Genomic DNA, 24,230 nt, shown 5'->3' with positions numbered 1-24,230 from the left:
ATCTTCCATTTCCGACACCAAATCTTCGGCTTCTAACTCCACATCCCCCAATTCCTAACTATTTATTTTATCCACTTCAATTCAGGTAAAATTCGTCCAAGGAATTTCGAATTTGCACTCCTCCGGGAGTTTCCAGAGCTCCCGCGTCGTCCCCACCTTTTCAAAGATATTTTGACACCAAGATCTGCATTCTTCCTATTTCCTGTTCACACTCCATCGCTTCTCGCGCATTCTCGGGCAAATTACTAGCGATCCTACGATATACAGAAAGCAGTACGAACGTTCGCTTTGGGCCGACAGAATTATGAGACCGCGATAAGCCAGTCACTGTCTCGCGAGCCCGCTCGAGGGGAAAAACTGGCTGGCGTGCATCCCTGTAAGCTGACGCTATCGACTCCACCCCGTTGATTTACAACGCAACAATCGTGCCTTCAATTTTACGCGGCGGAACTTCTGCTCCGTTCCGAGTTGGCTCATCGATTTCCGATCTCTTTATCCGCCCCCGCGACACGGTAATGTATGCAAACGCCAGGGGGTGAAAAAGAAGTCGCGCGATAGTATCCGACGGAAATGTACAGAGATATTCGGCGATACGTTCTGAATGCATACGCCAAAGGGGGAGGAGCGGTGGCGTTGGTGGTAGTGCACTTCCTGCTCGGTGGGAAGCAACGGCGCACAATGGAAAAATAAAGTTGCGGCGATCAAAGGGCGCGTATCCTCACCTGCAATCTGAAATCAACGGGAGGAACACCTTTGCCTCTCCCTTCTGGTGTAATCGCATTACAAAGCAGCTTCGTAACCATTCGAATTAAAAACGTCAGAGTTTAAAAGAAGAAACTTGATAACGAGAGTTGTTTTGAAAAAAGTTATCCCGGGTCCATCATACATCCATTGTCCCTTAAACTTCCCCTGGCCCCCGATGTTCCGGCAGCGCCGGTGAAACAATGCTGTTCCCCGACGTTGTCGATCCTCGTCAGAACGCTCGTCGCTCCCGTCGATATTCGCATGCAGCGTGCCCACGGCTTCTTCTCAGCCCGCGTATCTGCATCTCGACTGCAAAGCCCGCTTATCGATTTCCCGTAACGTTATCCTCGTCTCGCGCGAACCAGGCGGCTAGAAAGATGAAGGAGGGTGCAGCGTGCGGTGCACGCGTCGCCGCCGCGACGCGCATTGTTCACCGTGCATTGTAACCGACCAAGACGGGTGGAATGGAAAATAACACCGTAGAACACCGGAGGAATGAAGATGCAATTTATCATTTTTTTCGAAGGGGAACATGCCGCTTCTGTGCGACGTACAGTGGCGGATTCTTATTCAGGTTATTGTTAGACCGTGCAGAATTCTGAAGCAGAAGCCAGGTGGTTGTGGGGTTAAACTGGTTTCAGAGAGTTTCACAATATTGGCCGGAGTATGAAATTCAAACGTTAGGATAGCCTGGGGCAGAATAAAGGGCTTAATGGAGCGTAATCGTTCGTTCGTTCCACATGGACTCCTTTATTCGCGTTCTAATGGTTAAAACGTCCCCCTCCACGGACATCGCGCGGAAAGCGGGATCCGAATGCCCGGTGCATCCTCAAAAATTGATTTCGAACGCGGGCGGATTTTCAATTTCCCTCGAACGGCGTGGGAGAATCACGTTTTATGGTGATTGCGTAGCTACTGCGCCTTTATAGCACTCTCGCGCAAATCCACTCCGAATGATGAATTGCTGAGGAGTTCTTAAAGCTTGATGGAACCGCGGCGCACTTTTGTATCGCGCCTCAGATTCGAATATTATTTTAATCTCCCACTATTGTTACCGTTTCCATTAGCACCGTCACCAAGCTGTCGCCTCGCATCGCCGCGGCTATCCCTAATTAAACTTCTAAAGAGAATTTAAAAGAGACCGCAAGTCGAGCGTTCCCCCCCATGGGTTTTAATCTTTTCACCGAGGAGATTCCCCCTCGCGATCGGGGAGATTACGTGTAGCTTTGTTGCGCTTGCATCGAGAACGAACCCGTTAAAAGGGTTTCGAACGGGGCGTTAAGAGAAAATCGATTAAACACCCCCGCGTGGCCGCGACACCTTCGGCTCCATTTAAATTTATTTTTCAGCCTGGAACGCTTCCCTCCATCGTGCAATTTCCTTAACAGAATATTCTCGAACACCCTTTTCCTCGCCAAACATCCAACAAACGGAAACCGCGCTGTCGCGAAAGCCCCGAACAAAGGGCACGGAAGTGTTTGCCTCTCCCCTATTTGAGCCCCCAATCGCGCTAAAACTTCTAATGCCCGGGACGCCTCGGCAAACAAGATGGAGAGTAGTATAGCAAAGAGAATTCTAACCCAAATTTGAGTTTTGCGTTCAATATACGTTCAGAGTGGTACGATAGACGTTCAACACAGTTAAAAGTGGCACGGTAGACGTTCAATGCAGTTAAGAGTGGTACGATAGACGTTCAATACGCGTTCAGAGTGGTGCGATAGACGTTCAATACAGTTCAGAGTGGTACAACAGACGTTCAATACACGTTCAAAGTGGTACGATAAACGTTCGCTACACCTATGGCTCCAGTACCACTCTGACCGTGTATTGAACGTCTATCGCACCACTCTGAACGCGTATTGAACGCAAAACTCAATTTTGGATTAGAACTCTCTTTACTATACTACTACTATGACGAAATCAAACGAAACGCACGCGAACGCGTCCTCCGAGCAACCTACCCCTCGCGCATGATTTCCTAAAAAAAAGCTGCGAAGTGCAGCGTCAAACGGAGGCTCGAGAATTGATTTCACCGGCGACCCGGCCGCGGCACCGTGAAATTTATTCCCGCGGGAAGCTGCCGGACGTCGAACGAGCGTTGTTAAGCGGACGATTACGCTCGCCGAGCAGAATTGCTATTAACTCCGATAAAATGTGCCGCAACACGGTGGCGGGCGATAAATTCTGCTCGTCGACCGAAACACTGGTAAAAATTACCGCCGGCGCGTTTTTCCCCGCGAAATTCAACCCCACCGCGCGATTTAAGCGCAAACCACTCCAACGACGCGCCGAAAGCTCGCGGCACCGTCCTTTGTAACGATGACGGCTGTTTGGCGTTAACTGTCGAATTAAATACAACGCGCGACAATGACGGCATAATAAATACGGGCGCGGAGCCATTATGTCGACGAAAATTGCACGCGTTTGATCCCCGCCGGCTAGCGAGCGCGATTCCGGCGAACAATGCCGACCGACGCTTTGCAGCAGCGAATATATTAATTAAAGAACAACGGCTGACGAATGGGGCGACAATAATTTGTATCCAGTAGCGCGTGCCGCGTCGATGGAGCTTTAAGGGTGGAAATTGGAGCTCGAGCGGGGGTGGGGAAATAAATTCGACGTTCCGTAGATCGATCCATCTGGAAATCGAAATTAACCAGCTGCTTACAGCGCCGGCGGAAGGTACGGGCGACCGCCCGGGGCGCCAATTCGCGAGGGCGCTTCAATAAAAAAATTGTTGTTTAATTTAGTTATTTTTCTGTTTTATTTTTTTAATATTTCTGGTATTACTCGATTAAAAATCGACGAATTACGAAAGCAACCATAACAACTTATATTATACGTCGTTTCTTGAAAGAATATTAACTACAGTAAATTATCGTTCTAAGATCACCAGATTTAGTTCGTTATACGTGTGATCATCATTAGCTGTCACGAAAAAGAAATGAAGAGAAAACTAAATCAGTCAAAAGAAAATAAATTGTCTACAAGTCTGATGAGTTCATTTTTTAAGAAGAAATGTGAGCCAAATATGCAAAATCAGGAGCGTAAAAATACCGAAGGAGAGCAATATCTTGAAATCGATACAATTTCTTTTGAAGAGGAAGAACGTGATGATAATCAACCTAAAAATGTAAATGCTGACGACAAATCTTCATCTGAATATGTATTTATTATCTATTATAATACAACTAAATAAAACTATATAAAGTAAAACAGATGGGTTTTTTATTAAAAAATTAGGAAGAAGGCGCCGAAAAATGTTTTCGCCCGGTATCATATGTATTGTCACGCCGGTCCTGGCTGCTTAATTACTGAGCGCATTCACACGGTCGCTGTGACTTCTTTGCGATTAGAATTGGGCGTAAGGGCTGGTAGAACCCTCGGTGATCGCGGTTGACCTTAATTTCAAAGGGCTCCTACCTTTGCTGAGACTATTCTGCGCGATACTGTCAGGAATATACCTAGCTTTTAATCGAAGCGTTGACGGTTTAACAAGTGTTCTTTGAATTGGACACGCTGCTCCGTATTCGATTAACACGCGTCACGGGTAAATCAACTTTCGTCCAATTTCGGGGAGCGAAAATAATTAAGCCGCGACGGTTGCCGTGATAAAATCCGCGGCCGAGGTGCTTCGCGAATTTAAATGGAAGCAGCGTGGGAGCGAACGGGAAATTCGCTGTGACGCGTGCTCTCGATGGAAACGAGATGCCCGACGGTTTGCTCGGCTCGTTATGCCGATATAATAAAAACAGAAGAGACGGAGGGGGAATTCGACATAGATTGCACGGCGTCGAGCGTCGTGAATATTCATCGCCGGCGTGTGAAGTTAGAAGCACCCCGATCGCGCGGAAAACACTTCTGAACGAGGGTTCTATGAAACTGTGGAGAGCGTCTGCTTAAAACAGTCCCAACTCGCCATGGGAACAATGGGTGGAAGTTGCAGGAGGAGATCCACGCGGCAAAATCATCGGGGAAAGTCAGGGAGCGAGGAGACGCTGGGAATCGCCGTCTTGAATTTTGCATCTTCCCGCGTTCCCACAAATTGCGTGTTTACAGAGGGAAACTTGCGAGAGCCGTATCGATTCTACTCGGAGCTGCGCGATTTCGCAGTGGCGGGTTGCTCTAATAAACATTAAATTTCTTCGTAGAGGAAGCTATGTTTTCGTTCTAACCGTAGAGGACTGGGGATCCAATGACGAAAGTGAACAAAGCATCAACACCCATACGTTAATGCTTTGAATACTCCGATACTCTATGCAGGCACCAATGCGGCAAAAATTCAAATTAAAGCAACAGAGTTCCCTCGAATCACCCTGCGAGATCCTCGTCGCAGAGGCAGCAAGCAGACCCTCGAAAAGAGTGGCTAGGGACGCGTGTTCAGTGGTCCAGCCGCGAAATAGTGGAGACGCAAGTGCGCGGTCCAGTTACGTGGCTCGCGACTTGAAAACGCGAACGCGAGGAGCTATTTCCAGCGCCTTGATGACCATGCAAAGGAGGCTTGCCGAGAACACATAGGTAGCTCAACAGGTAGCTGCGAAAGTACCCTGCTCCATCTCGCCTGCCCACCCTTGCCTCCTTTTATGCTCGACGAGCCTCCCTGGTGCCTACGCACGCACAGTTCCCCATTTTCCAACACGGCACGTGCCCTCCCTACCCTGAATCCCCTATTCCAATGGAAGCTTCGGCAGAAAGCTTCCACTGAGAAATTCATACGGCAGCTTTAGGCAGCCAGTGAACTCCGAACAGGGAGACAGTCTCCGGGGAGCTGGAACTTTAGCAGAGTTACTCGAACAGAGATGTCGGTCGATTAAAGAACCAACGGAACCCTGAAGGCGCTCGATACTAATCCAACTGGAGCAGAAAGTAGACGGAGAATCCACTCGTCGGACCGTCGTAATTCCTCGCGACGAAGACAGGAATCCACTGGCAGCAATTTTCACCGGACGACGCCGCGGAATCCCGGCCATTCCGAACACATGAAGGATTATCAGTTATCAGGCGGGCGGTGACGGTCGATTGAATATTCATTCGCGTTACCGATGGCCGAGCAGCGGATTTCGAGCGGCCGTGCCCGGGCATCCGTGAAACGTCAAGGAGAGGACGAGCGTTTTTATCGGCTCGTCCCAGATCGAGCGTGTTCCGCTCGGCTTGCCGGAGCCAGCGGGAAAACCAGCCCCCGCTTTAATTCGCCACGATCGAGCGTGCCTCGTGCGCCAGGGCTGGCCGCGAATGAAATTCGCCGCCGGTAATCGGCTAATTGAGCCGATCTGGATGGCGAAAAATTCACGATGCCCGCGGACAAGCGCCGGCTGGGAGGAATAATGGGGCGTTCCTTGATTGCGCGGCCCATTAAAATCGAGAGCCTTTAATCTCGCGCTCCGAGGAGCCGCGGGCGAGATCGTCGATAATTCATGCCTGGGGACTCCGGGGGATTTTAATGGTCAACGACGTAGCGGCGAAAAGGTGTCTTAATTCTACGGCAGTCGTTTGCTCCAGTTGGTTCGATGCAGTTTGCGGAGGAAGAGGATTCCATTGGGTTCAACTGTGACAGCTTAATTGTTTTATTACAGCGATATGAAAGTAGAGTTAATTAGACCCCGCAGCAGCCCCACAATCACGGAAATCCCCATCAGCATCGCACTTCCGCGGACTCGGGGGCACAGAGTGTTCATAAAAATTGCGAACCAGCTTGCCATCTACTGAGGACCTGGGTGTCCCAACATTTTCTCTGTCGGCGTCACCAGAATTGCCCGGATCTCCCGATCGATCATCGGGGTCGGCTGCTAGCATCATGTCTCTCACCATCGCCAGCAGCTCCGCATCGTCGTTCGTGTTCAGCCTCTCTATCATGCGAAGAGCATTTAGCATACCCTCCCTCTCGCCCGGTGCCTTATCGCTCGCAGCGTCGTCCTTTACGCCTTGCCTCGTGCCCCGGCGATCCTTATCCGACACCCTGGAGATCCCTTCCTGCTGGTCGTCGCCCAGCGCTAGTCTCGTTCTCCTCGGCACGCCTTCCTCCGCTTTTATCACGTAGGTGGCCGACGTGTTCACGGTCGTCATGGACGTTTCGCTGGCCCTCGGGCCGCCTTCCTCCTCGATACTGCTCTCCGCTTTAGCCTCGAGCTCTTGCGAGTCTCCCTCGATGTCGTCGACTTCCTTCCCGCGCCCCCTTTCGTCGAAGGAGCTGGAAGAGGAGGCGGACGAGGTGGTGGAGGACGAGGAGACGTCACCCTTCAGTGAAACCGTTTCCAGACCCCCGACCCTGAACGTGCTGCTGCGTTCGAAAACAAGGTCCTCTTGCTCCTCGTTCAGGCCCGATCGAGCAGTGCTCTCTCGATAGGACTGCATCACGCTCCTGGTGTTGCCTGAATGCATCGTTATCTCCTCGTCCACGTCGACTGACGCCTCAGTGCTCGAACCCCCGTCACTGTACGCCGTAATCACCTTCCTCTGGGAGAACATGGTGGTTATTATGGTTTCCGGCCGGCTGACGAGCGGCCCCGATTGTCTCGCGGAATCCTCGTCTTTTTCGCTCCTCGAGGTGATCGTCGGCTCGCCGACTCCGCCTTGCTCCATCTCGAACGCGATCCTACGGAGGGCTCGCGTCACCTGATCGATAAGATCACGGATGTAGGACAGCATGGGGGTGTCGCCCTCCTCCTCGGTGATCTTCGCGGCTATCTGCAGCTCCTCCAGCGCCTCCACGAACCTGCCCATCTTCGCCAGGCTCTGACCTTCAACCAGAATTCCTGTATTCGCGATGGAAGGGTCGAGCAGGATTCAAGGATAGAATTTTGGATGTTTAAATCCCTTCGACCCTTCTATAGACGTCATGGTTCTCTTATTGGGAATAATTGAGGAATAAATGCGATTAATTGGAACGTAGGAGCCATAATCCACCGTGTATGAACAGCGCTGAGCACACTCTTATCGCCATCGCCGTGCCACTAATTGTAGTCCAAGTGGAACGGACAGCATCGACATTCCAGCGGATTAAGGCTTTCACCAGTCGGTGTTCCCTATCAATATTCCAGGCTTTCGGATGTAAATCGTGCTCACGTGGAGATTGATTTCGACGTTTCAGAGGCGCCGCAGCCAGCTTCGCGAGAAGCCTGATAGAACAGCCAGATTACGGGCTGCGGGATAGATAAGCTGCATTACGGGCTGCGGATGAACCACTGACGGACTGTAGAGAATTCGTATCATGATTTAGATATCAAGAGTGGTTTAGATGATATCTTCCTAGCAGTTCCTCGGCACTCTCGCGAAGCTGTCTGCGCTTTTACCAACACCCTGGAACCGACGATCAGGGATTCTTAATTACGAGACAAATCTCAGGATTCTTGCTACCCATGAACCCCACAAACATCCACGAGCCTGCGCTCTGTTCTAACCTAGCAGAAGTCTGCCATGCAGCATCCACTTCTTCGAGTTTCCCTCAATGGCCGCCTCTAAGCAGGTAGACCCCATTTCTAGGGCCTGCCTGTGCTTGCCAGTCTCCAAATGACACCTTCCAATCTCGTGTCTGATCCACGCCATCGGGATCGGCTCCTTCAGGTCGCTGGAGAGGTGTTCCCAGGCTTTAGCGGCCGCGTGCAGGTGCCCGAAGCTCAGATGCACCTTTCCGAGGGTGACCAAGGATCGACAGATCTGAAGCACGTCCCCGGTGCTCTTCGCCAGCCGTATCAGGCGTGAAACGCTACACACAGCACGATCGTGCCTTCCTAGGGCCACGTGGATCAGGGACAAGTAATGGTAGGCTGGTATCTGATAGCGGCTGGGGTCTTGGAATCCTGCCGATAGCATCAGCAACTCCTGGGCTATCGTCAGAGCGGCGGACGTCTTGCCTGAATTGAATGCCCCCTCTAGACTCTCCAGGGACTCGTTGGCCAGGTTTGTCAGCTCCCTTAGCATCATCTTCGATCGCGCCAATTGGACGTTCGTGAGACGGGGCGACGGGAGGGCCTTCCAGAAGCTCTTGTGATTGTCGAAGTAGCTGGAAAGGATTGGTCAGCGATTGTATTCGTTGGTAGGATTCGAAGTGGCTCGAGTGGAGCGTGGGCTGGAGTCGCGAGGGCTGTTTAAATAGCTTGGACTATTTGAAGAAGCTCTCAGGTTGGGGAGTTAATCCTGAAGAATTGGATAAATTAATCGAGCCCAGTTATGCAGAAAGCTACCAACCCTCAATGATCTGAAACTGAGTAAATTTAGTTTGAAGATTTGAATTGCTAAAGAGAAGCAGCTTTATTTCTATCGAGCATATTTTATATCTTGTTATTGTTTTGGAATGTTTTTAATGGATTATTGAATACTGAGTAGCGTAATTAATACTATTTTTAATTTTCTGTAGCTTTTTTTAAGCTTAAAATCGCCTGAACTATGGCTTGATAGTTTTAATAATTGTATAATGTAAGAGTGGTTCTAAGGGTTGGTAATTTTTTGGAAAATAAAGATCACAGCATTAAGCAGACCATACAGCTTCTAACTAATTTTTTCTCATTTCGTGGGTTGGTTGCTTTTTGCTCAACTAGGCCCAATTGTGGATGCAGGTGTATACCTGAGTACTTCAGCGACAGATTGAGGATCTGGCGACTTCTTCAGCTTCTCGTTGGCCTGGATGGCCGCCGTTTCGGGGCACAGGTTCACCGTTAATCGTTTCTCGGTCTTGGCGCTGGCCACAGCCTTTCGTAAAGCTTTCGTGGGATTATTGCAGGTGCTTATCGTCGAGACAGTCCGCCTGGCAGCCACGCTGTGACTGCTGTCCTGCGGGAACAAGTTCGCGGCCCGATGGTACAGCACTAATGCTGTCTCGTAATCACCTCTGAAATTGCGATTCAACGTTCCGAAAATTCGTCCATGCAGACGCTCCGTTGGCCACGTCAGTCGCGAAATGAACTCGCGATTAATTATGGTCGAGGAAGTTCGAGCAACTCGAACGGCGTTACACGAACGCTATTCCTCCAACCGCGCACTGGGAAGTAATTAACAGACGCTCGTATTAACGGAAAATACCTGTTTAGTGTTTACTGGAGAAAAGTCAGCAGAAAGGTGAATCTTTTAAGCCCCTTTAAAAACAAACACCCCCTTTATTTTCGCAATTGACGAGGACTTCTTTTAACAATGCAAAATATTCTAATTTCAAGCAAGTGTATCGTGGAAACTCTACCTTTTGGGGAATTCATAGGTCGTTCGAATGGATGACATGTGGGCAACGTTTGAACGCGGCAATTGCACGTGCACCGAAGAATCGAAATAACTTCCGCGGGCGGCGTTACGCGGATCCGCGGTTTCGCTCTGGTCGCGGTCGAGATCGCATCGAATTGCGTCGTGCTCACTTATCGCGTGAAATTCATAGGGTCGTCGAAACGCCGTCCAATTGATAACCAGTGCGAGGGACTGTGGCGTTAATGATTTCGAATTGCGTGACCCATATATCTTCGCGGATAAAATGTCCAATAAAAGAGGTCGAAAGAAGCGCGGTCGCGAGTGACAATTCGCCTGAAAGCCTGTAAAATTAGTGGAAGTGCTGCGAGGAGTGGCTGAATTGCTGGTAAACGAACTCCTGTTCAGAGTTTCCCGATGAAACTGAAAGCAATTGGCTCCCGCCGGTGGAATGCGCGAAATAAAAGGGGCCATTACGCGACATTTGCAGAGGGCCTTGTCCATGTCGGTAGAGCGTAGAGTGGGAAGGAATTCAATTCGAAGTGGAATTCTAACAGCGACGTTAACATAATTCCCCGAGCAGGCTTTTCAGATTTACGTCTCCCCCGATCGCCGGCACCTCTGACAGCGGGCAACTGCGCGCGGCTCCCAATTAACTATGCAAAAGTGATTAAACGATACCCTACACTCGGTCGAATAATTGGACCAGCCGTTCCAAAGGAATAAATTAATTTCGCTGATTAAATGATTAAAACCTCGCGGGGAACAACGCGACGAAAACCCGTATCGAGCGCGCGTACTTAATTAAATTGTCAGCGAAATGGTTGTAATAATTTTATCCTCCACCCTAGGCTCGGAACCTTGGGTGTACCTGTGCAATCAAATTTCCCTCGTCTCGAAGCCATCTACTCCCCCTTCGCGTCCAGAAAACCCTAAATTCGTTCGGGCTTCGTATTAGATATCCGAAAGCCCCACGAGGAAAACCATAAATCATTATTGAGTTTCTAGAAATACATAGCGACTCCATTCCTGAGAAGCTTCCATCTATCAGAAATAAATGATCCGTTTCCCATTCCGATTGAAGATGCGCTAAATGGAGACACAGACGCCAGCAGCGAGGGACTTTGGCAGCGTTTAACCTCGCGATTTATCGACAGTGTACCAAAGTTTGAACCGGGGAAGTTTCAGGGCAATAGGTGAGTCTTGCCTGTGATAGAGCTTATCGGCCTGGCAGTGAAGAGCCTGCGCGAACTCCTGGTTCTTCCTGCGACCGGCCTTCGGCTCGGTTCGCCTCTGCTCGAATCGAGCACGGCTCTCCGCATTCTCCACCGCTTTTCTGGTCTCGCTCAGGTCTGCCAGCTCGTCCCTGTGGCCTTTGCTCGCAGCCATCGATTTTCAAGCTCGAACACGCACTGACATCCCGGCAGAAACGTTGCTCTGAACTTTGCTGTGGGTATTAGGATTATTAGGCACGGTTCACAAGAACGTGCGCGAAGCTGCCAACTGCCTCGCAGACGCGGGGCCATCGAAATCTGTTTAGCTGCGCGCAGGGGATGGAAAGTTGAAGGAGTTGCGGACTAATGACTTCGAAGTTGCGGGGAGCTTGCAAGGGGGACAGATAAGTTGAGAGCTGGTCGATTCTTGGGGCCATTGTAACTGTATTTGCTGACAAGACAATGCACTTACAGAATTGCACATACACAAAGGAAGATTGAAACGATACAGACGCGGCGGGCGATTTCTCTCAGGGGGTGTTCGATTGTTTCTTCCTGCGCGCGAAAGTTTCATGTTCTCCTGTTAATTAAAGAGTGTCTGGGAACCCAAACGAAGCCCTCCAAAGGTGTAGACACAGAAAGTTTCTCGATAGAACGAGTTTGATTTCCCCAGCGAACTTCTTAGGGCTACTTGGCAAAACAGGGCAGCCGGAACTTTCGATCTCGTGGCGTGCAAATAGACATCCACGAAGTTATCCTGTTAGGCGATCTTCGAAAACTTGGCCGCGGGATCCTGCGTCGATCTCGTCGTCAAGATCGGCCGTCGCGCGCCAGTGAATTTCATCGTATTTTGAAAGAACCGTTCTCGAAGGGAAGAATAGATAGGATCAGTCTTCAGCGTCTACGTGCTGGGAGAAACGATCTACGTTATACAGGGTAGCTTGAACACGAGGCCAACGTGCTCCCACTTAATCGTGGCTGACTTTGAGGGCGTGAAACTTTAATTGAACGACGCGTGAAACCTGCTCTTTTATGAAACCCTTAACAAAGACGCAGCGCTCCTTTTTGTCTGGAATATATCACCTTTCTCGCGTCGCTTCGCCAAACTTCCATCAGCAGCTAAACCACCTACCTCCAAAGGCTAGATCAAGCCTCTCGTCAATCACACCCCCGAAAACCAGGTCCCTTATCCAACGTCTCGTATAACCCCAGTGGAACATCCTCATTTTTATAATCCCTCGAACTGGGAAGGATAATGACCCTCCAACGAGGCAGCTTCAACTTCAGTCAAACTCGTTGAAGTCGATGAAACCAGGTCTCTCCATCGTCGTGCTATAATATGCCAGCAGAGCCCTTCTCGCCTCCCTTTCAGGGTCCTTGGGGGGGTCGGCCATGATGGTCATCCTCTTGCAGGGCAGCTTGAACTGTCTCTCGACGGGCTTGCAGCCGGGCATCACCGACAGCCTTCGCTTAGCTGGCACTGCCTCCATCCTCCTCCAAAGGAAATCAACCTTGGGCTTCATATTCTCGGGCATCAGCTCTAAGATCAGATGCTGCCTCGCAGCGATTGCGTCGAAGTCTAGCGTCTTCTCTCCATCGATTTGGTCGATGATGCGCAGGACGTGCGTGTAGAAATCGCCGAGGAAGTCGAGGCCAAGCTTCTTGGAGCTGGAGAGCGCGAAGAAGGCCGCCTCCTTCGCTTCGTTCCGATAATTCTGGCTGATCTCGATACGCAGGAAGAGATGATAAGCGTTGAGGACCCACTGCTCGCTGCCAGCTTTCTGGCCCATGTCGCAAGCCTTCTTCCCGTAGAACCTGGCCAGGTCGTAGCGGCGAATGCCGATCAGGTACTTGCACAGCTCGTGGAACAGCCAGGCGAGCTCGAGGGGCTCCGACGCCATCGCCAGTCTCCTGTCGATCAGATTCATTCTCATTTTCAAGCGGAAGCCAACGCGGATCACGTTCGGGGGCCTTGCTTCGCATCTCGTAACAAGGGGGTGTTCAGACTTGGTAATCTACTTTCACGAATTTGGACAGTGACGAGCAAAGTGGATAAATCGTGATGCTTGATTTACGGCTAGCAGAAATCCCGACCCAATTCCGCACAGCCCTGCGCGACACGAATTCTTGCGCAAGGCTTTGTAACGCATAAATTCCCCCCCGGCCTCCGCCGTTTGCCAGAATTTTCGGCTGGAAAAATGGCGGTGGGCGCGACTAGAATTTCCATGGCAGTTCCAAGCTTTAAGATAGGGTATATCGTAGCTGTATGGTAACTTAGGGGTGCTGCTGGAGGCGGGTGATACGAGGTGTTCGACGCTTACTTTACATTATCCGCTGTACCTGCGGAATACCCTGAGGGCCTCTTTGCAATCGGTGGCCTGTATCCAGCCGATGTCGCAATCGCGGGGCAGCTCAGCCACGCGAATCCCCATGTGGTGCTTCAGATACGTTATTTTCATCGCTCTGCTCGGCAATTTCGTCAAATCGCGGGTGTCTATGTACGCCCACGCGACCATGTTGTACACGGCTTCCAGACACTTCTGCTTCAGGGGGAACATCTTCAGCGAGTACGAGTCGAATTTGTCCTTAACGCGGTCTACCATCCTGGGAACATTGAAATAAAGGACAATAGACTGTCAATAGTAAACCTTAGAAGCCGGGAACCGGAACTTGAGAGTCAGAGTCAGAGTCTTTTAAGGGGTTATGCCTAGTCAGGCGGTCGAAAAGAGGCGAATATTTGTGAATTTTTTTTGAAGAAGCGGAATCGTATATTTTTACAGAACTTTTTGCGTTTAAAAGAGCAACATTTAAAGTACATTTGGTAATTTTTTCGTAGAAAAATATTTAAGTTTATAATAAAATAACAAGCGACATCCAAGAAGCATTTTTAAAAATTTGGCTTTGCGGTGAGCATTGCCATTCGGAACCAGATTAGCTAAAATCAAAAAACAAAAAAGATTTCGTTAGTATATTAATGTCTCCTCAGGTTGACGGAGAGAATTTTCCGAAATATTAATTTAAAACAAAATGGCGGCTATTTAAAGTTGAAATCCTGATTTTTTCCTGCAAAACCAAATTTTTAAAAATGCTTCTTGGATGTCGCCTGTTATTTTATTATAAACGTAAATATTTTTCCACGAAAAAATTACCAAATGTTCTTTAAATGTTGCTCTTTTAATCGCAAAAAGTTCTGTAAAAATATACGCTTCCGCTTGTTCAAAAAAAATTCACAAATATTCGCCTCTTTTCGACCGCCTGACTAGGCATAACCCCTTAACAGCCGGTTAACGTTCTAAGCTGGCTGGCAGCCACTTCTAAGCAGCACAGTAGCCTCTCACCTGAAGAACGTGGCATAGTCCTTGCGCATCCTAATGTCGTGCAGTCGACGCAAGAGGAAGTCGGCCTCCACGATGACGAGGTTCCTCTTGAGCTTCTTCTCCGCTTCGATCGCGTTCCTGTGGCCTCTCGGTACGGCCAGTCGCTTGAACAGCATCACGTAAAGCGGCCTTCGCATACGAAGGATGTGCTGCCTGCGCCCAATCCTTTGGTAATTCTTCGTCGCTTCGTCGTGCAGCGTCGCCGTCGTCTTTTTGTTCGGCGACTCGAGCCTGGCCGGATACTTCGCCAAGTCCTGCAGGAACTGCTTGTCGTGCTGCATGTTGCCGAGGTATATCTTCGCCACGACCTGCTGTAGCTTCCTGAACGAGGCCTCCGCCCTGGCTTCCGGGTAGTTCACTTTGAATCTCGACTGCTCCTCCTCCTCCACGCCTGGGGAACAGTGAAATATCGAATCGTCCAGTTCGCCTTGCCCGAAAGTATCGTTCCTATAAACGCTCCCTCTAATTGCCTCTCGCTTCAGACCCCGCCGACGACGGAGGGGTGAGTTCGTTACAGAAACGCGAACAGCCTCGCTGTTTTCGATGGGAATTAATGTCACGCTCAAGTGCCGCACGATATCCCGGTCTACCCTTCTCTCGCGATACAACCTTTCTCTCCTAATTAAGACCTGCAAGCGAGAAAGTGCATATCGCGGTCGAGATTCGTAGCTGAAGGGAGGTTAATGACGAGTCTCGTCTGTGGATGATGGACAAATGTTCGAGTCTGGTTGCAGGGGTGGCTGAGCAGTTTTGAATGAAGGAAAGTAAAGTGGAATTAATTGCTCGCTGTACGTGCACGTTGAAGCTGATTGGAATTAGAAGCACAGAGCCTCTGATACAGTTCGCCGTGCTTTCGCGCGGTTACTCTGAGGTATTGGGGGGCTAAATGTGCTCGAACACGTTTATTAACGTGGCGCACAATGCCCAAAGGGACCACTAACCTGATTGCAGTCCGACGTAGCGGGAAATTAAGGTGTTTAACGGGCAGCCTTAAGTTCTAACGAGTTTTTTCACCCCCCGCCCCGTCGCTGGAAGTCATTTTCGTAACCGGGACGTCGAGTTACAGTCCAATTAGTCCGCGAAACAGAAAGTTGCCAAGCACGGTGGCGGAACAAGCGCGGTAACTTAATTTTCCTCGGTAGCGGATTTACTGTAAAATTACAGTCGGTAAATCAGAAAGTTATGCCGAGACTTAGAAATTACACGGACATTTCCGACGCGACGCGATCTTCCCTCGCGCAGAGTTACGTAACGTTAGGGGTAGCAGCGAGGAGGGGATGGAGAGTTACCAAAAAACGGAGGGAAAATCAGTGAATTGTGATTCCTTAGGCGAGGAATACATGGATATTCCATTGTTTTGGAGAGAACTATTGCGACTAGTCAACGAATCCTCAAGATTCTCAAGCCTGAAAGCAAAAATCTTTAATTTTCCTGTAATTTTCGATACCTTGGAGCTCGTCCACTTCCTCTTCCAGCTTCTCGATCATCAGTTTGCGATGCTCCTCGAGCTTACGTATCCAGGGCAGAAGGAACTCGAGGGCGTTGCGGGGGTTGTTTCTGCCAACGCAGTCCTCGATGGTCTCGTTGCCCTGGAGGATGCCATGCTCCAAAGCGATCGTTCGACGTTTCTTGAAGCCTCGATGAGCCTGAATCAAACTGTACTCGAATTCGCCCACGTGGAAAAGCGTCTGCAGCAACATTTGCTTCACTTGAGAGTAGCCGGGCTCTGAAAATTAACAGCATCCCCTTTGAAGCCCGATCTACGACTGCACACAGAACTTGGAGGCGCGGATGACAAAACGTAGGAGCATTCGCACAGCGATCCTCTTAAAATTCTCGTCCACCTCGGCCGAATTACCGTAGCGGCTCGAGAAGTAAGAATAATCCGAGGAAAGAGCAAGCTAATTGCATTTAAACGCCCGGCGAAACTCGTTCCAGTCACGTGGCCCGCTTTAAACTTACTTCGCCACATAAATTATTTTAAATTGCCCTCCCCTTTAGGACAAATCCAACGCTTCCGCTCCCGGAGTTACAAGCGACGGCGGGAATTTACCCCGCCGACTTTCGCGAGCTGCGCGTTACATGTTCTTTAACTACTCGAGCGATCTTTAAATTCTGAAATATAGAATACGCTTCGGGGGCTCTTATGCTTCTAAAAAAAAACGTAGATCCCTCTACGAGATCTGTGGTCCAGAAAGTTGCCGCTAACCTATTTCTATGCATTTTCCAGCGGTCCTGTTCGCCCTGTTGTACCTCGCGTAATTAACCTGGGTCTTGCAGAGGCCGAGGTAGGTCCTCAGGTTCTTATCCTGGCCGTGCTCGATCGCTTTCCCGAAGTAACCCTCGGCAGAGGGATACCTCTCGAGGCTGGCTAGCTTGTAGCCCCATTCCCGATAAACTATACCGTCCCTGAAGAATAAAGGACCCTCGTCGTGCCTCGATTTCGACATCGTGTCCACCTGAACTCTGCCCACGGGAGAAAAATTATTCGAGGGCCGGAATTTCTGTCGATCCCGGGGACCCAGGCCGGCTAACCTGTCCTGCGAATCGACGTGTATAATTCAGGAGGTTGAAAGACACCACCTTCGGAGCTAGGAGACTGCCCTTAACTCATGAATTTTGCACCGCGGTCTCTGTAAAAGATAGCTTTGTGATCACATTTTTACGAAGTCGACTCGCCCCCTGCTTCTCTGACGATAACAGAGGTGCTGCGTCTCTGTCGCCGCCTGATAACAGCTGATTAATGATTGGAATTTGGAAAATCTACGCCCTGAACTTGGGCTCTTTAAACGTAACGTTCAGAGTTCAGAGACTCGCAAACTGAAGACTGCAGTGGCGCACTCAGGATTTAATTCTGAGCGCGGCAGCTGGAATTGAACGGATAAAAATTTATTTAACGCGATTTTGTTTAATGCAAATTCGAAAATTTATTTAAAGAGTGAAATCCAGTTTTCTTTTCTGCCAAAGCCCCTCGGCAACCCAGAGCGGTGGATTTTTCGGTGCAGGAGGACGCGTGCTTGACGCGTCTCCTTTGAGCGCCAGCGCAGATCCGACGGTGCAGCGTAATCCGCTTTCAACTCTGAAATACCGGCGAGCACGTAAAGCTCCTTGTGGCATTAATTGTCACGCACAACGGGGGGATTATAAGGGAATGCTCCAAGTGGATTTGCGGCCGTGCTATTTCATCTTTTCCGCGACAGTGGCAGAGGGCCCCCCGCGTTGCTGTCGAAACTTTTCATCGCCGGCCAACGCCGCGTGTCCCATTCCCTGTTCTCCCATTCGACGAAGCCGGCAAATCGAACGGCAACCGGCGGATATTTACAGCGGAAGCGTCGTTTCTGTTGCAGGGTACTTGGTCAAGCCAGCACGCTCAGCAACGTAAACCAGTCGAACAATCGTGGACCATCGATCTAGCTGTGCCCTCGAGATGCGGTGATGGCTCTTCTCTACAGATTCGCGCAGCTGCCGGATAGCAATGGCACGCGGGTCTTCTCGTTCGTCGTCACCAGAAGCGTAGTGCGCGACCCCGAAAGAGACGTCACCAGCAAGGTGCTCGTCTGCGGTTTTCAACGATGGTCCGTGGCATTTTCACAGGGAAACAAGGTACGAGATACTGAGCCATTGTATCTTCACGGAATCACGTTTGCTTCGTGTCTGCAGAGATACTGTCAGATTGTAGATGCAAAGAACCGATCTGGTCGTGAAATCAAGTCTGTTCGTTCACTAAACTTAGTTCACTCTATTCTAAGCGGCCGTCATTAAATTACGTAAGGGTAATTTTGGCGATTTCTTATCTCCTCCCTCCCCAAGTATAAGAATTCGTCAGATTTTATATTCCGTTCCCCATATTTTTTACGTTGCACTTTTTCAGTTATTAAAATTCTTTTAAAGATTTATATAATTCATTTAACTCGGTTTCGTGTGTGCGATGAAACATCGTTTTTTTAAGTTACTCATATCGAAGATTAGGTTAAAATAATATCACGTAACAAGCTATCAGACTCCCTCTCCTCCTTTGCAAGAAACTCCTCACTAGAAAGCATTAAGTAATTTAAAAGCAGCCCCTAATCGGTTAGTCCACTGCTATCCTAACGAAGTCTGAATTCGACCGCAGTAGTTTTGAAAGTTTGAACCAAAGCAAACCGTAGGTAGGGATCGGGGAGTTCCGAGCAAACGGTGTGGATCGAGCCACGTTCCTGCGTCCAGCTTGTCCTATCCACGTTCATTTCGAGGTTTTATCGTCCGCGAAACGCGTGGTGGGAATCGAAGCGCCGATCCGCGTAGATGGTTGGATTTAATTAGCGCGGGGAACGAGTGCTTTCGTAAATACGGATGGGGACGCGGTGCGCGAAATATGCCGCGATTAACTAAGTAGATACCTAATTGGATTACGATAATATCGCGGAATTAACGAGCCCGCCGTTAATAATCTACCGCGACGGGGGAGCGCGATGCACAGCGCTACAAAGCCACCGTCGGGAATAAAATCGTGAAAGCTCCGCGCACGGGTGAATGCTCGCGAACCGAAAGCAAAGCGCGCTGCGATCGGCATAGCATCCCCTTGTCCATGCACGCGGTTCGCGCAGAAAACGTTGTGGTCGAGAAATCAGCCACTGTTTTATTGCAAACAAGTTGGAGTTGGCAAAATTGAGTAGTGAAACATCCCATTCCTAGTCCTGAGCCAGCGGACAGCTTCCCTTACACGCCACCCTGAGACCTAGATACAGGTGAATGAAAGACACGGTTTGTATGTGTTGCAAGATGCTGGGCGCGTACCTGGTGTGGCGAAGTGCCTCGAGGAACCTGCGGGTCTACGTGGACTTCACGTTCACGCTGCTGAACCGGGAGCACTTCTCGATGAACGAGGGCTTCTCGGGCAAACGCGTCAAGTTCACGTACGAGGCGCCCGCCCAAGGAAACAGGCACTACATCCCGGTGTCCGACCTCTACAACCGCAATTTCGCCGACACGAACGGCGAGTTTCAGCTGGAGCTTGCCATGTCGAACGTGCGGACCGTGTACATGACGGACCTCGAGATGCCGAGCAGCACGTTCGCGGCTGGCCAGTCAAAGTCCAGCAAACTGGAGACCGACTATTTCGCTTTCGGCGGCTTCGATTGGAACCTGGTGATCTACCCGCACGGGAACAAGGACACCGAGGGCTACCGCGGCCACGACGGAGGTATCAGCGTTTACCTGATGAGGCTGACAGGGTTCGATCATGGGTGCAGAGTGAGATACAGCGTCGCCCTGGGCGAGGGCGACCGTAGAATCGATTCAGGCCAGATAGAGGACCTGTCCGACCCGGAGGGATGCGGTTTCGGCTGGCACCCCCGCGTCAGGTGGTCCGAGATCGCTCACAAAGGGGTAGTCAGGGTGTCCCTGGAGATGGTCGAAGCCAGGACCATATGCGAGGTCGCCGTGCAGGCTCGTGGCCCCGCAGTTTTGCCCGCTGCGCCGTGCTACGACCGAGACCAGCAGGCTTGGACGGTTCGCGCTGACCTCCACTCGGATACCGTCCGGCTGCACTTGGTCTACAAGGACATCCACAACGTTCCGAGGAATCACTTGAGGTTTGTAACTATTTTCGTAACGAGTCCCTTGGAGATGGCATAAAATGCATTGTGGCTGGTAAGAATGCAGTGAGCTTTGCGAGTGATGTCGCATTCAAGGCCGCCTTTGCAATAAGGCGCATTAGACGCAAGCTGAGGTCACATTTTAAAATCTTACACCTCGCAAACAATATAAAAAACAGCCTACTTATAGTTGCAAAATAAAATACATCTTTTTAAATGGGGCATTCCACGCGAAATCGGACACTTTTTGGAGTAACATTTCGGATGAAATTTGAGTAGGTTGTAGTCTTTAGGGATATATAACCATATCTCGAAGGATTTTTGACAATTTTGAAAAATGTCGATTTTACAGCTGTTTGAAGGTAAGAGCTAACTTTTTTTCAATAAATTATAACTATGGAAGTAGTAAACGGATTACTTCAGTTTTTTTCAAATACTTACCAATTTCGAGAGTCCTGTATAAGAATATCAGGTATAGCCGTTTGGCCGCTGCGATCTCCATCCGTTTACTACTTCCATAGTTATAATTTATTGAAAAAAAGTTAGCACTTACCTTCAAACAGCTGTAAAATCGACATTTTTCAAAATTGTCAAAAATCCTTCGAGATATGTTTACATATCCCTAAAGACCACAACATATTCAAATTTCATCCGAAATGTTACTCCAAAAAGTGTCCGATTTCGCGTGGAATGTCCCAAATATTAAATTCATAATATAACAACTAGAGACAGCTGAAAAAATTCTGAGGCTTATAAACGCGGCCCTGGTCACCCGGTATAACGCTTCGAGTACCTCACTGCGTTCCTTCCGCCTATACGTCTATTCTCCATATCCCTTGAGCTCGGGATGTCTTTCGATACCTCAGTCTCAAAGCGAGCCCCGAATGTTCGCCGCAGTCGGACCCCTAAGCAAGCATGCTCCCAAGAAAGAGTCTGATTCTTGTTCACCAGGTACGTGAGCTGGTCAGCCTATCTGTTGCGGGACGAGGACTCGAGCACGGCGGCGATTAGCCTTCCGGGCGGTCCGTTCAGCCGCTACTACGCCCAGGAACCCGCGGACGAAGGCATAATCATGGAGACGAACCTGAAGACGACCGAGGTGAAGGAGAACCATTGCCCGTTCCTCACGGACAAGGGCCAGCTTCGGATCCGTCTCGAGTGGAACGAGAGCCACCTGCTGTTCCAGGCGACCTACCACAAGTACGACGACGTGTGCCGCATCCACAACCAACAGATGAGACGGGAGATAGCCTCGCTGCAGGCGGAGAACTACAACCTCGAGAGGCAGCTGTTCAGCTACCAGAAGAGCCTGGCTTACGCAGAGGCCCAGCAGCAGCAGCAGCAGCAGCAGCAGAACCAGCAGCTCGCTGGGCATCAGGGCCACCTCGAGCGATCCGCGTCCACCGACACCGAATATGCCTGACAAGTGGAACAGATGCAGGGGAACGAGCTGCCTGGGGCCGCTTGCAGGCGGCAGTTGCCCGTACTACAGGAGGACGATCGGCGCGTCCATCAGAACCTCGTCAGGATGATGGACCGGCGACTGAGCAACGTGCAGCTCCAGCAACACCTGTACGAGACCGCCGGCCCGGACAAGTACGGCGACTACTCCCCCAGGCATAGCCTGGATCAGTCGCAACAGGAGCACCGCAGGAGCATCGTGCAGCAGCCGAAATCGGCGCGATCGAGCGTCGGCAGATCGGACAGCGCGTCGGAGCGCGGAAACGAGCGCTACGCCGGCTACTATTTGGGGTACGTCGGTCAGGCAGCGCGCAAAAGACGTAGGACCACTTTCTGGGAGACCCTGACGGGTCTCGTCTGCTCATTGGGCGCTTTGGCTTCCAGGGCTGCCAAGATGGCCACCAGGCGCGGGGAGCCTCTCTGAGGAATCGCATTCGCGGGCCAGTGGACCGGCACGATACGGGACGCGAACGGGAATACGGAGAACAGTGACACGATGATGTAACTTGTGAGATTGTGCAGGGAGGAGGGGTCTCGGATCCTCTTCGGGGATGATGCTCTCCGACCGAGAGATATTTTATCGTTGCGCGGTCGACGCTCGGGTCTCCCGAGAGCGTCGGGGGATGAGTTCGGGTTCCACCCCGAAACCGGAAACGGACAGAAGGTTTTGCGAACGGCGCTCGGGCCCGGTAGCTCGCACGATTCCTAAGCCCCGTCGAGAGAGCAATTTGCCCGCGATAACGACGCGAGGAAAAATAAAAAAAAGAAATCTATCTTCTCCCTCCGCGAGCGTTGTACAAGCTCGTCACCGGATTACCGATCGTCTCGACAATATGGCAAATGGAAGGGCGGACGGCTATGGGCAAACAGCCACGACAAGAGGAGGATGATGTATTGTTCGGTCCCAGGAAGGTTTCACGGGGGGACAGGCCGAATTGATCACTTTCGTTCGTTTTTTTTTTCTTTGGAGACCGACGAACGAGAACAAGGATGAAAAGGCTCGCGATATATATATAGATATATATATATATATCCTTGCGTATCTCGTCCAGGAGGCTCGACGATGAGACAGCTCTGACGAAGGAGATTCAGCTTGAAAGGATCCAACCACCCCACTGTGCGGGGAGCTGGTCATCATCGAGGAACCAAGAGGGCCGCTTTGACGTTGATAATCGATTCGATGGATGATCGAACCTGATGCACGAACACGAAAACATACACAGAACTACACACATAGTAGGAACCAAGGAGGGAATCGACCAGGGGGTTTAGGAACAGCGTCCCCCAGCACACCCTCGCCCCTCGATTCGATTCCACACACGCGACACGAAAACAACAACATAAAAAAAAAAATAATGAATTCTATCTACTTGTCAATTTACTAAGAGAAAGAAGAACCTATTTTCCTCTAAAGACTTTTTTCACCTATCGTCTGCGAACTTCTTTGATAATAAAGGAACCGACAACGGCGTAGCCGCCGAACTCGTAAAGGCGTAATTATCGTAGTGCGTACAGCTAAAACGAAATAACGTTAAAAGAACAAAAAGAACAAAAAAAAAAAAGAAGTTTAGAGTACAGTCGATGTTACATAAACGAAAGTAGGGGAGACGGAGGGCGTCGCTCGATTTTAACGTGGCACGCGTCGATGCTCGATACGACAATCGGCTCTCTGGATGGAGGGGCCACAAGACCAGGGTAAAATCAACGCGGGCGAGCCATGTCGAGCTTCCCGCTTGGATGCTCCGTCGCTGTCGAGCACCAATTGTGCTGGAGGACTCGTTAATTTCTTCCAAACACTCGAATGTCGCTGCGACTTTACGGTAGATTACACAATTATTCGTCCGCTACATCGTTCGTCAACGAGCTCTTCAACTCTGGATCACTCGCCAGTGTGCGTCTATTTCTATGGAGAAGCTACTAGGACCTAGAAATCTCCAATAATTACAGCTTCGCCAGGGACTACACTGCTAACCATATTAAAGACGAGTACAAAGAAAGATCGAGGAGAGCCAAACTTCTGTCACTGAAAACAACTGAAACGTGACTCTGAGAACGTGAAAGGGATTAATGAAATTTCCAGTATCAAAGTGGAGAAGCACGAAGGCACCGTACCAAAGGCGAGCGATACAGTGAGTCACCAGGTCACAGCACTGATCGATTAGAATTTTTTTTCCTATCTGGATCACCCACGAAAGATTCGAGTAATACGCGTGGAAATATGGCGAGAGCCAAAAGAAGATTCGAAGCCAAAGCATTTGTCCAGTGGCGATCGTCCCACGACTCACTGTACGTCGATGAAGCATCCAATTTGTCGCTCGCGATCGAATGTGCACAGGCTTGCATTTCCAGCCAGCGACGACGTCGCGTTTAGACCCCTGCGTCGCACGCTTGTCACCCAATTTCCGGTTCCTCTCGTCCCGTCGAGCATCGTAGGATCCACGTATAGATGTTTAATCCCGCTCTTCGTTCACCAGATAGAAAAGCCATCGAGATTCCTTTTTTCCTCCCCCATTCGTTCGTCGGAGCGAAACGATCCTTGAAACGCCATCCACAATTTCGCAGGACCCGCGCGAAGTCCTCAGGCTCCTGGACCCCTTTCGCGGGCATTCCATCCAGTTCTTTGGTCCCTGATCCTTTGAAACTACCCCTTACGCTTCTCTTCGGTTTTCCCGTCGCTCGATCTTTCGAGTGCT

The 24,230-nt window shown here is 50.2% G+C and overlaps 3 protein-coding genes across 4 annotated transcripts in view; 1 reads left to right on the top strand and 2 right to left on the bottom strand.

The window, feature by feature from the left end:
• The window catches only part of LOC143368221 (uncharacterized), an 88,010-nt gene extending 65,704 nt beyond the window's left edge, over positions 1-22,306 (top strand). The window contains exons 3-5 of one of the 2 annotated variants that reach the window (XM_076810729.1): positions 17,831-18,103; positions 19,262-20,073; positions 21,028-22,306. In XM_076810729.1, the coding sequence (XP_076666844.1) occupies positions 17,936-18,103; positions 19,262-20,073; positions 21,028-21,499 (1,452 nt within the window). In that variant the 5' untranslated portion in view covers positions 17,831-17,935 and the 3' untranslated portion in view covers positions 21,500-22,306. The remainder of the gene's footprint in view (positions 1-17,830; positions 18,104-19,261; positions 20,074-21,027) is intronic. The other variant, XM_076810728.1, reaches the window with a different exon arrangement.
• On the bottom strand, positions 6,334-11,318 carry LOC143367992 (uncharacterized). The gene is made up of 4 exons (XM_076810285.1): positions 11,117-11,318; positions 9,305-9,568; positions 8,142-8,743; positions 6,334-7,481 (listed from the first exon to the last, which is right to left on the bottom strand). Exons 1-4 carry the CDS (start codon positions 11,296-11,298, stop codon positions 6,334-6,336), a joined length of 2,196 nt encoding a protein of 731 aa, XP_076666400.1. The 5' UTR covers positions 11,299-11,318.
• On the bottom strand, positions 11,581-17,927 carry LOC143368220 (outer dynein arm-docking complex subunit 4). The gene is made up of 5 exons (XM_076810727.1): positions 16,710-17,927; positions 15,948-16,226; positions 14,462-14,891; positions 13,464-13,727; positions 11,581-13,034 (listed from the first exon to the last, which is right to left on the bottom strand). The coding sequence occupies exons 1-5, from the start codon at positions 16,948-16,950 to the stop codon at positions 12,407-12,409; spliced, it is 1,842 nt and encodes a 613-aa protein (XP_076666842.1). The 5' UTR covers positions 16,951-17,927; the 3' UTR covers positions 11,581-12,406.
• Positions 22,307-24,230: the final 1,924 nt, after the last annotated feature.

Source organism: Andrena cerasifolii, chromosome 4 (assembly GCF_050908995.1).
Source record: "Andrena cerasifolii isolate SP2316 chromosome 4, iyAndCera1_principal, whole genome shotgun sequence".
In the NCBI taxonomy this organism is placed as follows: Eukaryota; Metazoa; Arthropoda; class Insecta; order Hymenoptera; family Andrenidae; genus Andrena; species Andrena cerasifolii.
This window is presented reverse-complemented; position numbering and strand designations above follow the sequence as displayed.

What these genes read in the sequence shown, in the direction of transcription:
- LOC143368220 (XM_076810727.1), bottom strand. Translation starts at nt 16,950, where the DNA reads ATGTCGAAATCGAGGCACGACGAGGGTCCTTTATTCTTCAGGGACGGT. An exon ending in GGAAGTGGACGAGCTCCAAG is followed by an intron (nt 14,892 to 15,947) that starts GTATCGAAAATT and finishes ACTGTTCCCCAG; the next exon opens with GCGTGGAGGAGGAGGAGCAG. An exon ending in GACTATGCCACGTTCTTCAG is followed by an intron (nt 13,728 to 14,461) that starts GTGAGAGGCTAC and finishes CAATGTTCCCAG; the next exon opens with GATGGTAGACCGCGTTAAGG.
- LOC143367992 (XM_076810285.1), bottom strand. Translation starts at nt 11,298, where the DNA reads ATGGCTGCGAGCAAAGGCCACAGGGACGAGCTGGCAGACCTGAGCGAG. An exon ending in GCCGATAAGCTCTATCACAG is followed by an intron (nt 9,569 to 11,116) that starts GCAAGACTCACC and finishes TCGCAATTTCAG; the next exon opens with AGGTGATTACGAGACAGCAT. An exon ending in GCATGGCAGACTTCTGCTAG is followed by an intron (nt 7,482 to 8,141) that starts GTTAGAACAGAG and finishes TTCTGGTTGAAG; the next exon opens with GTCAGAGCCTGGCGAAGATG.